Here is a 14,480-nt window from a genome sequence, read left to right as displayed (position 1 = left end):
TTTAAATGTGGTAGTTTGTGTCCTGCTCTCCTGCACAGTTTCATCTGTCATAAATAGCAAAACCACATTAAGCTCCATTTTTACAGGTGGATTTATGTTTTAGCTGAATTTGTATTTGTGACAGAGCTTTTAAATTTGTTGTAAGCCTTTCATACTTTTTAGTAATTATAGATTGTTGTCTTGGTTTGAAAGACAGGTGTCTGCTAAGGAAGGCAGGAGCCTCCCTTGAAATGAAAAATGCCACCCCCTTCCCTCCAAATGGTTATAATTTTGAAATCAAGGGGCTTTTAGGCAAAGATATGGGAAATAGGAATAGCAGTTCTTTACTATTATATATCTATATGTGTAGAACCAGTCAAACAAACAGCAATAACTATGGCAGTAACAGCAAACAATCCCAAACCCAGTCCCAGCCTTCTCGGCTGTCAGGCCCTTTCCCCTCGGGTGCAGTTCCGCTCGCAGCCGGCAGGGGCGCTGGCGGCTCCCGGTGAGCAGGGCAGGTGCGATGGTTCCCCCGCGGCTGCAGGGGGCGCTCCGGAGCGAGCTCGGGAAACACGCGGCACCGGTGCCCTGGGATCCTGGGAGTGATGGAACAAAGGCTTCACAAAGCCCTGGGCAGCCGATCCTGGTGTCCGGCCGGACCCTCGGGAACAGCAGGCTGGAACGGCAGGGACGAGCACAAATCCTGGGTGGCAGACGAGATGTATCGAACTCCAGAGCTGCAGTGGGAACCCCCGGAGGTCTCTGCAGGCAGGGCGTGCGAGGCTACAGGGTAGCAAAGGCTCAAAGCAATGGTGGGGTCAGGGCGGCTGCAGCCTGGCTCCCAGCAGGGCAGGGAAAGGTGGGCTTGGGAATCCTGGGGTTTCTCCCTGAGGCACCCGAGCAGATGGTGAAAAGGTCCCTCTTTTACCAAGGTGAGGTGTTAGGGTCCCGGTGCAACAGCCGCTCCAGCGGGCGAGCTCCACTCATGGTAGAAGGAAGGCAGCCAAAAAAGCAGAAGCCTGCAGTGCTGACAAAGGCAGCCTCTCTCTCCCTCTGAGAACAACTGCCCACAAACTCAGGTGAAACAAAGTAGCCCCGTTGGACCCCTCCCTCTGTGGCCAGGTCTTTTGTTTCTCCCAAGCACCCAGCAATTTGTCGCCCCAGCAACATATATGGGAAAAATTCCTCAAGAGAAAAAAGAAAACAGAAGGGGAATTCCCAAAACCCCAACAATCGTGTAAGGAAAAAAATGTGTGGTGTCTCTTCATAAAGAAGCCAGAAGATCTCACTGAGTCACAGTAGGTTGAAAATTGCCTGAATGTAAGCACAGAGTTTTCCTTTAAATGCCCCAAGACATCCAGAAGGAGTTGGCAAATGTACTGTGGGTGATATAAAAGGCCTGTGTTATTTTGGAAAGGCAGAATAATGGGATACCCAAGAGTCTCAAATGCCTGAAAAATCAAGGCCTCTCAATCTCACTTGTCCTGCATTGGCAGCATCATTACATTAAATGAGACCTATTTCAGCTTCTGAATTGCTCCTATGTGTTATTGCCTTTTCTTTATCATACTGGACTGACCTCAGAGTGATGGTTTCCCCTTAACTGTAATAAACTGCTTTTGAGAGTTATAAACATCATCAAACAGACTCATAGCCCCTATATTAAGTTTTATCGTACAGCTTACTCCCCATTTCATGAATTTCCTATCCTCTAGTGGAAAGACATGGAACACATTGTCACTTTGGTACTAATGGTGTTGTGAGAAATAGGTCCTGCTTTGTCTTCCTGCAGTCCAGAAATTGGAAAATTGAGATGCACTTTTGCACACTAGTTTTTGCATACCTTCAAAGCCAGCCTTTGTTGGTTGTGTTTTCTCTGACTTCAGTCATACATTTGTTTTTCTACTGTTCTGTATTCAGATCTGAAAGTTCTTCAAAACTAATCACTTAGTAGCACTGATACTGTAAAACTCAGGTTTAAGGGCATGTTTTTTCTATGCTGGATGCAGTCATCTGTGAAATCCATAGCACTTACTGTGGGATATGCCCAGCCACTGCCCTGGAGGGATGTCTGCTGAGATAAGAGATTTCGCAATCACCCAGCAGGACTCCCTGGAAAGGACTTTTGAGTCATGGTGAGGAAAAGTAGACCCACAATCCTTTGGGAGACCCTATGCAGATCGTTCTGTAACCCATTGGTCTATCCCAGACCCTTTGTAATCCATTGGTCCCCTTGCTGATCCCCTGTATCCCTATAAAAGACCAGCTCACCTCTGTGGGAGAGAGCTCTCGTCCCTGGCTTCCCTTCGCCGGAGGGAACCCACAATAAAGCTACCTTCGTGCGGAACCAGCCACACGGGCCCTCTCGTCTCTCTCTCCGGTCTGATTTGGCCTGGAGGCTGCCCTGCAGAGCTGAGCTGGAATCACGAGCTGATATCACTAAAGAGCTGACAGCCTCTGCAAGGGCTCCTCTGCCAGCAGCTGAGAGGAAGACACCGGGCCGCCTCGGGAAGGCGATTCCTTTCGGGACCATCTCCCCGGACCGGTCACCTCTTCCTGGGTCACAGCCTCGGACCCCACCACCAGCTGTAATAACTTACCACAGTGGTTTGGGATGCTAAACTTCAAGATGCTGAACACTTCAGACAGAAACTTTGAAAATACACCCGACATCCCTATAATGGAAAATGAATACCAAACATAAATTTTTAACCTCTCCATACAAAAGATGTACAGTGTAGGTTAAGGTCTTCACTTTTTTTGTTTTGCAGTTGTACTTATATAAACTGTGTGTCTGTGCCATGTCCATTTTTAGAGCAAATTGACTTTTTAATGTCAGGTTTTGAAGGACGTTTTCATTCCATCTTTCTGACACTCATTTGTGTGAGACCATTTATTTACATGTATTTATATCTCACTTGGAAGCCAGAATCGTGTGACATTCCAAGGTCTCATCAAGGATTTTGAATGCTTACCAGTAGGGGAGTGGGGGGGGAGAAATGCTGAACTATTTAGGTGAGCTGTTTGTAAAGTCGATGTAGGCAAATTCAGCATGACTTACTTTGAATTTCCTACATTCTTCTGTTAGAAGTTTCCAATGGGAAAGCCATCTTGGAGACTATGGAATAGGGGGAAAAAAAGCTCTTTTTAATAGAATTCTAGACAGGCTTGCTGTTTTAAGACATTTCCCTCTCTACACACATGCACAAAATCATGTTGTCCATGTATTATACAGTTTGATAATGTATTTATCTCATGTTTCAAAGAGGTGGTTAATGTAGATGGTGGCAAGTTCTTTACCACTTATTTTATCTTCATTTCATTCTGTCTAAATTTGGGCAGTTGTGCTGGTTTGGACAAATTTGGAAGAAAAATATCCTCTGATACAAGTCAGGCTACAACCAGCCCTCCCCGACCAGGTTTGGGAAAAAATGAGTTTTCCTCGAAGGAAAGTGAAAGCGATAGAAACTATTTATTTAACAAACACACAGGAGAAGGATAATGATGCTAAATAATAAAACCTCTCACTGTGGAGAGAAACCTGGGAAAATTTCAGAGTCCTTCCATAGATCTCTCTCCCCATCCTTCGAGCTGGGTTGTGGTGGGCCCACCTCCGGGCCTCCGTGGAGAACTCTCCTGAAGTGTTCTGATGTTGAAACAGTCCAAAAAAGAAGAAGGAAAAAAACCAAAGTCACAGGAAAAACAAAGTTCAACTCTCTGTCTCTCTCTGGAGTAAAAGGGCCGAAAGCTGGCTGAAAAGCAAGCAAGCTGCTTCCTCTGCTCTTGCTGCTGTTAGCTCAATGCAGAGAGCTGTCTCTATCTCTGTGTCCTTGAAACAAACTGCATTGAAAAGTTTTGCTCAGGTTTTTTTTTTTTTCTCTTCCTCCTCTCAGGCTCAGTTTAAAGGCATAGAAAGGCACAAAATTAATTTCTGGGCATAGAACGGCTATAGGGGATACACATCATAAAAGTCACCCCAAGACAGCAGTGTAAATATTACTCTTTTGAGATCCTGGTTTCCTTCTTCTTAACCAGTTTTCTCTGTTTAACTATTTGGGGAGGATGTATTAGTTTGTGTCAGAAACTTGGATTTCCTTTGTCCCCCTGCACTTGTCCTCTTGTTGGAGTGTTTTCTGTAATAATAGGATCAGAAGCACAGGGGCTATTTTTACCTAGGATTTTCTTTAACTAAAGTCTAAATAAGTGTAAAACAGGTTACTTGTGATGAGAGGTTAAGCTTTTGTCAGTTTGCTTGGTTCACTTGACATGTGTTTCATGCTGTAGTAGTATGCATTTTAAAAGCTTTATTTAATGAGGGCTCTAGTTTTTTTATCAAATAGTGAGATGTGCCTCCTCATATACATTGAGGAATGAGCAGGGCCTCTAGAAAATGATGTAGGTAAATCCCAAGGCCAGCTTGAAGAAGCCTAATTCAATGTACATTATGGTTTTATGTATGTTCTTTAGAGAACAATTTTTTGAGTTAATGAGAAAATGTAAAGTCAGCTATAAAGTGTTGATGAACTAAGTAGTAGCTAGTTAGGCTGCAACTTTTATGAATTTGTTTTTACTCATTTCAAACTAATTTGGAGGGAAAGTACAGTATCTGCTAAACAGATTTGTAGGTACTCTGTCAAAATGGCTGTGTAATGACTATATTCAGTATTCCTTACATGTAAAATCTGTAACAGCACATTCAGAGTATACACAGCAGCTAATTTTTATATCTGGACACTGCAGAGAAGGGACCACAAGTCATAATTTGGGGTGAGTGGAGCAAGAGATTTTACCTGTCTTTGTTTTATGTGTGCTTTATATTTTTACTCCTTTTGTTGCAACACTTATTTATCTGTAATTGTTTCAAGAAATAGCAAAAATATGGGAATTAAAGGTGTCAGACTGTTTGCAGTAGTTATTTTTGTCAGTCTTGGGCTGAATTGCTATTTGTTTTGTGGTGCCATTCAGCTTTTTCCAGTTTTTTTTTTTTCTTGCTCTTGCTTCAGCTAAGCATGATGGTGTGAGAGTTCTATCTCAAGAAACTTCAGAAAACATTATTTGAAGTCTTTTTATTTCTAACTTTATTAATAAACTTTATACAATATCAGGAGAGAGGAATAAGCTGAGTACAGACCTTGTTAATTAAGCCTAGGAGAGACTCTGTAAATGGTGTTCACATAAAATTAAGAAAGGTATTAAACAAGCATAGGAGCTAAGAATTGAAATTGTCGGGGATCACCTGATAGATCTGTAAGGACACTGAGTTGATTATGCATCTACAAAGTAGAGAAGGAAAGGATTCAACTTTACCAGCTCTAGGGTTGTAATAATTGTTTTTCTTGACTCTGCTTTCTCTGTGGACAGCCCATGATACTCAAAAATTGCAGCAACAAATGAGCAAGCTTGAGGTTTGTACTGTTGGGGTGAGTTTAATCTATGACCATGGCTGGATATATTTGAAAAATGTTTCTTAAGACCACCTACACTGTAAAGAAAGCAAAGAATAAATTTTATGATTACTTGTTTAAAATAAGTGCTCCCCCACTTTTTTTGGAGATTTTTCTGATATTTGCATGGTTTAATTTCATGACTTCTGTTGTTGGAGAAATGTATCCTTTTCTTTTGAGCATGGGAGTTTTCTTGTATCTTTGCATAATAGAACTGAAAGTAAAGTTCTAAAACCAAAATTTAGATTGTGAGCCTTAAAACAGAGCAGACTCTATAAAGTTTGAGTGTTCAAGTGTGTAAACCCAACCCTTAGAATGGTAGATCTGCACCATTTTTTATGGCTCTACATTATTACTATCGTAATATATGACAAGTAAATATATGTATTTCTTGGAAGTTTTAGTTTTATCTATTAAAATTCTGTCTGTGAAAGTTGCTAGAAACTTGTACAACTTCCTGTAAGTCTCTCAGTTCCTGGAAAGTGAAATCATTAAACTTGGCTTTGTAAGTGTTTTGAATAAATGAAAAACTAGTACTTGAACAAAATGAGTTCCGAATAAATGGTAAATCAAATGCACTGGTGTCTCACAAATGAGGGGAAATATAGTCAGTTTAAGTCACTACAGAACAACAGAAGTTCCTGTACTTTGTCAGAAGGATGGGGTACAGAGATTGGTTGTGCAGTATATCTGTAGAAGTGTTAGTTGAAAAAGTGAAATAACTGGTTGATCATTTAAATGGTTTTCTAATATCTTTTTTTCCCCCAACCTTTTCATTGCTTAATAGTTTAAATTAAAGACTGTGCGTGACTGAATTAATATACCATAATAAAGAAATTTAAGTTTTCCCCTCCAGTATCATCTTTGGATTAAACCAGTACTACAGCTAATTAATGTTCTGAATGTAGATTAATTACTTCACATTTCTTAAATGTGCTCACCCTTCATAAGCCTGTCTAGTATGAATTGCACTAAAATACTAGAAAAAAGGAATGTCAATATGAGTAGGTTATTATATGCAGTAATTGTCTTATTTCTGTGATGGGTAAATTGAGGCAAAATCATAAAGGAAGCAATAGCATCACCAGAAGTGTGATATTAGAAAGAGGAGATAAGTTTTATTATCTTAAGAGTAATTTGCAGATTGTCAATGCTATATCAGCAAGGAGAATCTTCACAGTGTTGATGTAATTTGCAGAAGTACTCTTTGGGTCAGCTTTGCTAGTGCAGTTAACGGAATAAATTTTCCATGCAACTGTACAATCTTTGCAATAACTTTCTCAGCTTTTTCTGATGAGGTTTTTGGTATTAATTACTCCATCTTATAAAACCTATTTTGAATTGTTGGAATTAATACTATGTACTGAGGCACAGCAATCATACTTCCCTTGCCTTTTTCCTGTCAACTTCCATTAACCTTCTGCATATACATATTTTCCTCTTTGTTGGTCTAGATGACTATTAAAAGGTCCCTTTCAACTAAAGTATGCCACGATTCTGTGATCTTGCCTTCTTCCATGGTTGGGTTAAGGATACAGATAATCTATCAAAACAGTGAAAGACACTTGCCAGAGGTGAAAAGGCAATTCTTTGGTAATTTTGTCTTCCAGACTACCTGTTATGAATTAAGAGCAATGACAATTCACTTTTTTAAACCAAAAAAAGAAAAAAAAGAATGGGGAAAAAAGCTCAACCCACTTCCCTTTTTATTTGAAGCTTCTTATAACTTCATGGTTTTTCTTACAAAATAAAAAAGCCCCATAAAACCAACAACCAAACTAAAAGTGTCCGTCATCAATTTCTTCAAAAAACCAGAATTAAGAATTCCATGCCTTCACTTGCTTGTACATTTCTAGGTTTTAAATTTGCAGACCATCTGTGTTACTGTTTTAGTGGCACCCAAGATACCAAGCAAAACTAGAGTGGTGCTGTTCCTTCTGTGCTGAGGAGAGGGAAGGTGGGATAGGGTGGGAGGAGGTGAGAGAGGTGGAACTTTTTCTTCATCTTTACCCAAAAGCCGTCCTGTGCTGCTTGTGTGATCTGTGGTTCCAGTCTGTGTGACATTGTTAAGGACTCACAGACCATGGAAAAGAAGATGAAATTAAGATACTAAAATTGCCTTACTAGATTGTTTGTTTGCCAAGTTAAACAACACTTCTCATCCTAATGGCATTATGCTGCATGTCTATTTAAATTTATAACAACATGGAAAGGAAATACCAATGACAGGGGTAATTAGGGAACCTAACAGTAATCCATTTGGGAAGGCTTCTGCTCCCATTACTTATATAAAGCTTGTATATATCCTCACCTTTCAGCTCTTGCTGGTGAACATCACTCCTGTCTGACATGTCTGGTTTACTGTCCCTTTGCAAATCATCTCTGCGAGCAGGGTCGTTCTTCCTTCTCTTGACTTGCATTGTGTGTTTGTGTGTTCTTTAAATTAAATTTCTCTGTAGCCTACTATTTCATTCCCTGCTAAGGCTTGCATAGAAGGCGTTCTGTGAGTTATAAGTGACTGCCTGCATATGTTGTGTTATTTTATAGGTGGTGATTCGTGCTCAAAACGGCGCCCTCCTCTATCGTATTTCACCCTGGGCAAGATATGTGGTCCGTGATGAAGACAAAGTGAATTATGATTGGGTTCACTGGAATCCACCACAGTCATATATAGTAAGGCTTCAGTATTATTTTCAAGAGGTGTATTGTGTTATCTTTGTATCCCTGTTTGGAAGAAAATAAAAGGAGATAGAAAACTAGTTAAAACAGCTACCTGAGAAATGAAGGGCTTTTATTCATGGCTTTGACAGAAATAAGTATCTTTAATGATGGATGGTTTTGACCTGCTTTTTCAGCCTCCTGTAGAATATATTAAAAAATAGTTATTAATGTGGTATTTTAAACTTGGTTTCCCACCTGTTAGGCAAGATTGGCAAGTATTCTGGGACAAGATGGCTCTTTGTGGTAGGGGGGAGAGCAGGGAATTATCTGTACTTGATTTAAGGACTGGTTATCTACAAATGCGAAGTTCAGTACTCAACATTGTTAATTTTGTATGAAGTCAGAAAGAAACTTTAAAAAATAAGGTGCCCACGCTCCAGTCAAATCCCAGTTTCTTTGTATCAGGAAAATCCCGTTATTGAATTTAAAGCCCTCTTACTTCTCATGCACTGCTGTAAGGGAGAGAACTCTTTGCATAATATGTGAAATATACCCTAGGAGAACATCTGGAAACTTTGGACTGTCTGAGTGATGTTGTTTCATATTAAACTTTTTGATGTTTTCCCTGAAAAATGGTATGCAGTGTTTTATATTAGAGGTGCTGTAGCCTCTATTTTGAGTTAAAGTCAATTCAAATTATGAAGAGAAAAGGTTACTGACATGGAAAATACTTTCTTAAAAAATAGATAACATACTGTACAGTAACTCTTATTGAAGTCCATAGTCTTTATCAGTTTAGTGGCCTACTCTGTATATGATGCTGTGTGACACCTCAATCCCCTGTGAGAAAAGGAATTTGTAGGTATTTGGAAATGCAGTGATTGGGATGACCTCGAGTGAAAAGGAGGCCAGAACAGTCGGGTGAAGACAAGGCCTTACTGGAAAAAAAAAAGTACTTTTGTGAATAGTAGAGGTGGAAATAAAACGGAGGTAACAAGCCTCAACCAAAAGTTTTATTCTTCACATTGTTTCTTTAATTTCTGTTCACATGTGTGTATTCAACTAATTTTGTTCTGCCTTTTCAAAATGTCACCTGAATAATAAACAGAAAAATAGGATATTAACTTCAATGGCCTCTATATTCTTCAAATGTTTTCACCCATCTAGAAATGCTGTGTACTCATCTCAAGACTTGGCATTTTTTAATTATATTTTAATCCTAAGTAATTAGAATATAGGTGATTCTGTGCTGTGGAACTGTATTCTTTAGGAGTAAAACATTTATTAATTTCAATTAAGAGAAGACAGCGATTTCACGTATCTGCAAAAAGCAGATAATGCTTAAAAAATAAAATCCTATCTTACTGTTTTCTCTATCTTCAAACAAGCTTCATAATAATTCAGAAGGACTCCAAAGCTGTTCCTAATGACAACTTTTTGTTTTTTTCCTTATAGCATAAGAATCCTTCCCCCAAGAGATTAAAAAGCCTAAGAATCTATGAATCACATGTGGGAATTGCTTCCCCAGAAGGGAAAGTAGCTTCTTATAAAAACTTCACATACAATGTACTACCTAGAATAAAGGATCTTGGTAAGTAATACCAGGAATGCTTGAAGAGATAATTTTTTTTGTGCCCGTGCTCTTGTTAGAAAAGATAACTGTCAAGTATTTATAGATTTTTTTGCATTTTACAATTATACATACTATAAAAATAGATTTTATTTTTATAGTATGTGAGTGAAAAATTATAAACACGTGAAATCTATGGAGAACAAACAAAGACCAAAATAGGATATGTGAATCAAAACCCATTCCAGATTTTTAAGGAAAATATGATTGTTAAAGCCTAGGTAAGTATTACCAGGCAATTTGCTTTTGGCATGGTTTGCTTTCAGCTTGAAAAAGAATCTGTTTTAGTGACAGTCTTCAGAAAATACTTCATCCTTAATTGGTTCTACTAATGTAAAACTTAGTCCTAAGGAGAGACAAAATAAATACCTGCATATTTTTTCTTTGTTTTGCCAGAATAAGCATGCTAGACTTTTTTTATCCCTGAACAGTAGCTCTGAAGCATCAGAACAAGGAAACTTTAAATGTGAAAAATCTTCTTCAGGAAAAGAACTTCTAGTATATTGGAGAGGGTGTGTGAAAGAACTGGTAATGTTATCTCAGGAAACAGAGCAAAACTGTTCACCTCAATTTCTCTTTAACTACTTTTTCCCGTGGTGTCTTTGCACTGTTTCTGTAATGGACAATGTTAGAACTTACTGGCTTTTACTGCCTTTTGATGAAATATGTATTTTACACTCTGCTGTAAAATAATCATGACGTCCGTAGCTGAAACCTCTGTGGATGGTGGCTGTGTTTGTGTTTGATTTTTTTAAATTTTATTTATCAGAGTGCCTGAAGAAGACATGGTCTTGTAGTTTTACATGTTGAGTCAGTGTTTTGTGGCTTTTGCCTTTCAATAATCTTGAGCTTGCAGGTGAGATGAGGGAGTTTGCACATCTGGAAGTCTGTAATAAAAAAGTAAATTTGGATTTTACATTACATATCTGTGACTCTTTACTGCAAAGGAATTTCACTTGTCCCAGGAAGTTAATAGCATTTACAGAATTAGGAAAGCATTCTGCTTTGCCTACAAATTTTTCTTTGTGGAGAAATGTATTGAAAAGTCTGATTCACCAAATAATAAAAGCAGTATCAAATTGAGGTAGGGTATACAGAAATGATAACTAACGTTCCTTCTTGTTTACATTAAGTAAACATTGTGGAAATTAAGCACTTCTAAAATACATTTTTAAGGTCTGTTAGATTCAGTTCTGGAATGTCTTACTTCTTAGGACAAGCTTAAATACATCACTGTATGAGAGCTGTAATGTATTACTAGTTTGTAGAAATATGTGCATGACAAATAGTGAAATAAATAGCAAGCAAATTGAATGAGATTAATTTGATATAATGTTGCTATTTATAAAAATGCTGTAAATAAAAATAAGTACAATAAGCCTGAATTTTAAACCAGCAATGAATCTGACAAATTGCTGCGCTCATGCCAACTGTCTTCTAATAATACCTCTGGTTTTAAATGTCACAGCAATAAAAAACCCAGAAAGAATAAAAAAAATCCCACAGCATCTTGTTGAAACTAAGGAATGAAGTGAAGATTTTCTTCAAACTGATAGAGAAGTGGTGATGGTGTGAGTCTCAACAGCCTGTAGATAACACCTGATTCTTTAGAGTTCCCTTCCTTGAGAATGCACTGAACTATCTTAGGTGATACCACCCGGTGTCCCCCAGCCCTCCTGGACTTCCTTGGTTCTTGAGTGAACTCAGAATTAAAGCACATTACACTTGTGTTTTCTCTTTTCGGAAGACTCTTGTAGAGAGAGGATGTAACTATTAAAGTTGGAAAAAGTGGTTCTGAAGGGGTAAAATGATTTCATATGGCGTGAAGTTGTAGTATTGTCTCTAAACTGGAGAGATGTGAGTCTGACAGATGGACCACTTGGTGGATAAGGAATTGGAAGGATGGTCACACTCAGAGTTTCAGTCAATGACTTGATGTCCAAGTGCAGACCAGGGATGGGGTGGCTTCAAACTGAAGGAGGGTGTATTTAGATTGGACATTAGGAAAAAACTCTTTACTCTGAGGGTGGTGAGGCACTGGAATGGTTACTCAGAGAAGTTATGGATGCCCCATCCCTGGAAGGCATGTTGACCAACATGGTGTAGTGGAAGGTGTCCTTGCCCATGGCAGAGTGGGAACTAGAGGATCTTTCAGTTCCCTTCCAATCCAAACCATCCTGTGATTCTATCAGAGTATGTGTGTCTGGTGACTAACCCTACACCCCTGGACTGCAAGTGTCAGGAGCGAAGCAGAAGTTCAGGACATGCAGGTTGGCATAACTAGTATTGGGAAGGTAAATAAAGATTACACACATTTCTGTCTACATCTAGGAGATTCAATATGTGTAGGTCACTTGACAAATTGACTGTTTCATTTGTAATGGAGATCATGTAAGTATAAACTATTAGGTAGAATTTCTTCTTGAAAGTTACTGACTCTTTAGTTGCTAACTGTTAGGGTCAGAGGCAGCTAAAATGAGAGAAGATTGGAGTGGATATGTTACAGATATTGAATACTCCTTTAACTGTCCTGAATGCATTTGTTTGTTATATTTGTTTTTATTATAGGCTATAACTGTGTCCAGCTGATGGCTATTATGGAACATGCATACTATGCCAGTTTTGGTTATCAGGTCACAAGTTTCTTTGCAGCATCAAGGTAGGTTTAAGTGCTCCAGCATCTTCTCTGTTCTTTTCCCTTTCTTCCTTTCCACTGAAGTCAGTATTGCCTTGCAGGTGTGTGTTTGTAGCAATGGGAAGCAATACCATAGGTATTTGCTCTACCTTCCTCTTAAATGTGAAACCAATTTGGCAGAGTGATCAGCTGCTCTGTGAAACACTTTGGATAGGATAGAGACAAAAAGTTTATAAGTAACTTCAGCTGCCATAGTGTGTTCTGGGTAATCCACCTTCAGCAGTCTTTATGCATGAGTTTGGGGTTGTGGAATTCTTGGCAGTAACAAGCAGGATGTGTAGGGCTTTCTTTTATGACAAACAGAACTGTACACTGTTCATAATGAACTTGATTAAAGTCATGGCTCTGTGTGTTCTGTGGGAACCTGTTCCCAGGCTTGTAACAGACTGTACTTAGATTTGAGATGTAGAGTGAAAATAGATGAAAATTTACTTCAGGTAGTTGTTAAGAAAATCATGATAAATCTGGAAGTTTTGATTTTTTAATTTTGTTTGTTTGTTTGTTTGTTTTATTTTGATTTTTTTGGTTTCTTTTTGTTTTAATCTTGGAGCAGCTTAAGTGGCTGAATTTAGATAGGAAGTTTTTAACTGGCTTAATTAGTTAAAAAAAGGTGTGTCAGACACAGGAGACAAAAATCTTCATTTAAAAATAAGAAAATGGTGTAGTATCTAAGTCAAATAACTAAGCAGGAAAACAGCTGATGGTGTATTTTGTGGACTTTATGGATGTACATTTACTTTTGTGTAATCATTGTGTTACTTTATTCCAGCAATATGAATATATTCTTGTCCCTTATGAACTAAGGAAATGTTCAATATTAAATAGCAGCTTTAAGTTGTATCTGTTATCTTTTATACTGAATTTGATGTATTATTAAAAAGGGAAAATAAAACTGAATCTACTTCTGCAAAACATTGTGCGGATGATGGAATTTTTATAATGAAAAATGGTTTGAAGTGTTAGTTTGTAAGCCATAGCTACTGCTTAAGAGGCTGAAAAAGTAACCTGTGTATATCTGTAAAGTGGAGAACTGCTGACTTCGATGTGGTTTCCATGATGACTGTTCAGTATTGCCAGCCTAAGTCCTGATTGTACCACGCTGCATTTCCACAGCCGGTACGGAACTCCAGATGACCTGAAGGAAATGATTGACGTTGCTCACTCAATGGGCATCACGGTCCTGCTTGATGTGGTGCACAGCCACGCCTCAAAAAACTCAGAAGATGGTCTCAACCAGTTTGATGGTACGGATTCTTGTTTCTTCCATTCTGGATATAGAGGCAATCACCAGCTCTGGGACAGCAGGCTCTTTGACTATGCAAAGTGAGTATAAAATGGCACTTCAGCTGTGCTAGTGGTTATTATTTCATACCATTTCTATTAAAACTATACTCCTTGCTAAACTGGTAAAGTCATTTGGATTGTTCAACAGTTGCAGTATGTGGAGTTAAATTCCTCTACTTGCCTAAATGCTTAAAATCTAACACTAAATGATAGTATTTAAATTTTGTTATTTTCCTGTCATCCATGGCTACCTGTGTGCGTGTTATATACCATGTGCATTGTATGTATTATATAATGGTGTAGTTACTTTTATTTAAAAATATATTTCTATATAAATACAAATTTCAATATCTGTTATATAGGAATATATAATTGTGTTTTTTATGCATTCTAGAATATTAATATTTTCCTGCTATATAGTATATTGCATATATATAATAGATAATGTTTCTATATAAAAAGAAAAGCTGATGAAGACTTGTAAACTCTGGAAATTTATTGCCAAACTGTCAGGTTGTTGAAATGCAGGAAAAGTTTCCCCCCAGGACAACTAACTCCATTTTAAAGAGCTTCTGGAGGTCAATCAACAGTTAATACAGAACAGGGGTCATTTTCAGTAGACAGTTCTAGAGACCCAGTTTGGTCAAGCTTAATTAACCAGTGTAAATATAGTGTGTGTCAAAGCATGTATTAATGCCAGATGATTAGCAGTATTTAATATTGTTTACTCTTGTATTCTCTGAGGCATTGGGGGCAAGGAGATTGATCTTGTATGCTGAATGTT

The 14,480-nt window shown here is 38.3% G+C and overlaps 1 protein-coding gene across 3 annotated transcripts in view; it reads left to right on the top strand.

The window, feature by feature from the left end:
* GBE1 (1,4-alpha-glucan branching enzyme 1) overlaps positions 1 to 14,480 on the top strand; it is a 166,022-nt gene that overhangs the window by 74,665 nt on the left and 76,877 nt on the right. For all 3 annotated transcript variants that reach the window (XM_042038101.1, XM_042038099.1, XM_042038102.1), the window contains exons 4-7: positions 7,974 to 8,099; positions 9,543 to 9,678; positions 12,286 to 12,376; positions 13,526 to 13,735. In XM_042038101.1, coding sequence (XP_041894035.1) covers positions 7,974 to 8,099; positions 9,543 to 9,678; positions 12,286 to 12,376; positions 13,526 to 13,735 — 563 coding nt within the window. The remainder of the gene's footprint in view (positions 1 to 7,973; positions 8,100 to 9,542; positions 9,679 to 12,285; positions 12,377 to 13,525; positions 13,736 to 14,480) is intronic.

This window comes from Corvus kubaryi, unplaced genomic scaffold, assembly GCF_017639235.1.
Source record: "Corvus kubaryi isolate FWS band 111438036 unplaced genomic scaffold, C.kubaryi_AGA036_p1.0 37391, whole genome shotgun sequence".
In the NCBI taxonomy this organism is placed as follows: Eukaryota; Metazoa; Chordata; class Aves; order Passeriformes; family Corvidae; genus Corvus; species Corvus kubaryi.
Note: the sequence above shows the minus strand (reverse complement) of the source record. Positions and strands in the feature narration are given on the sequence as shown.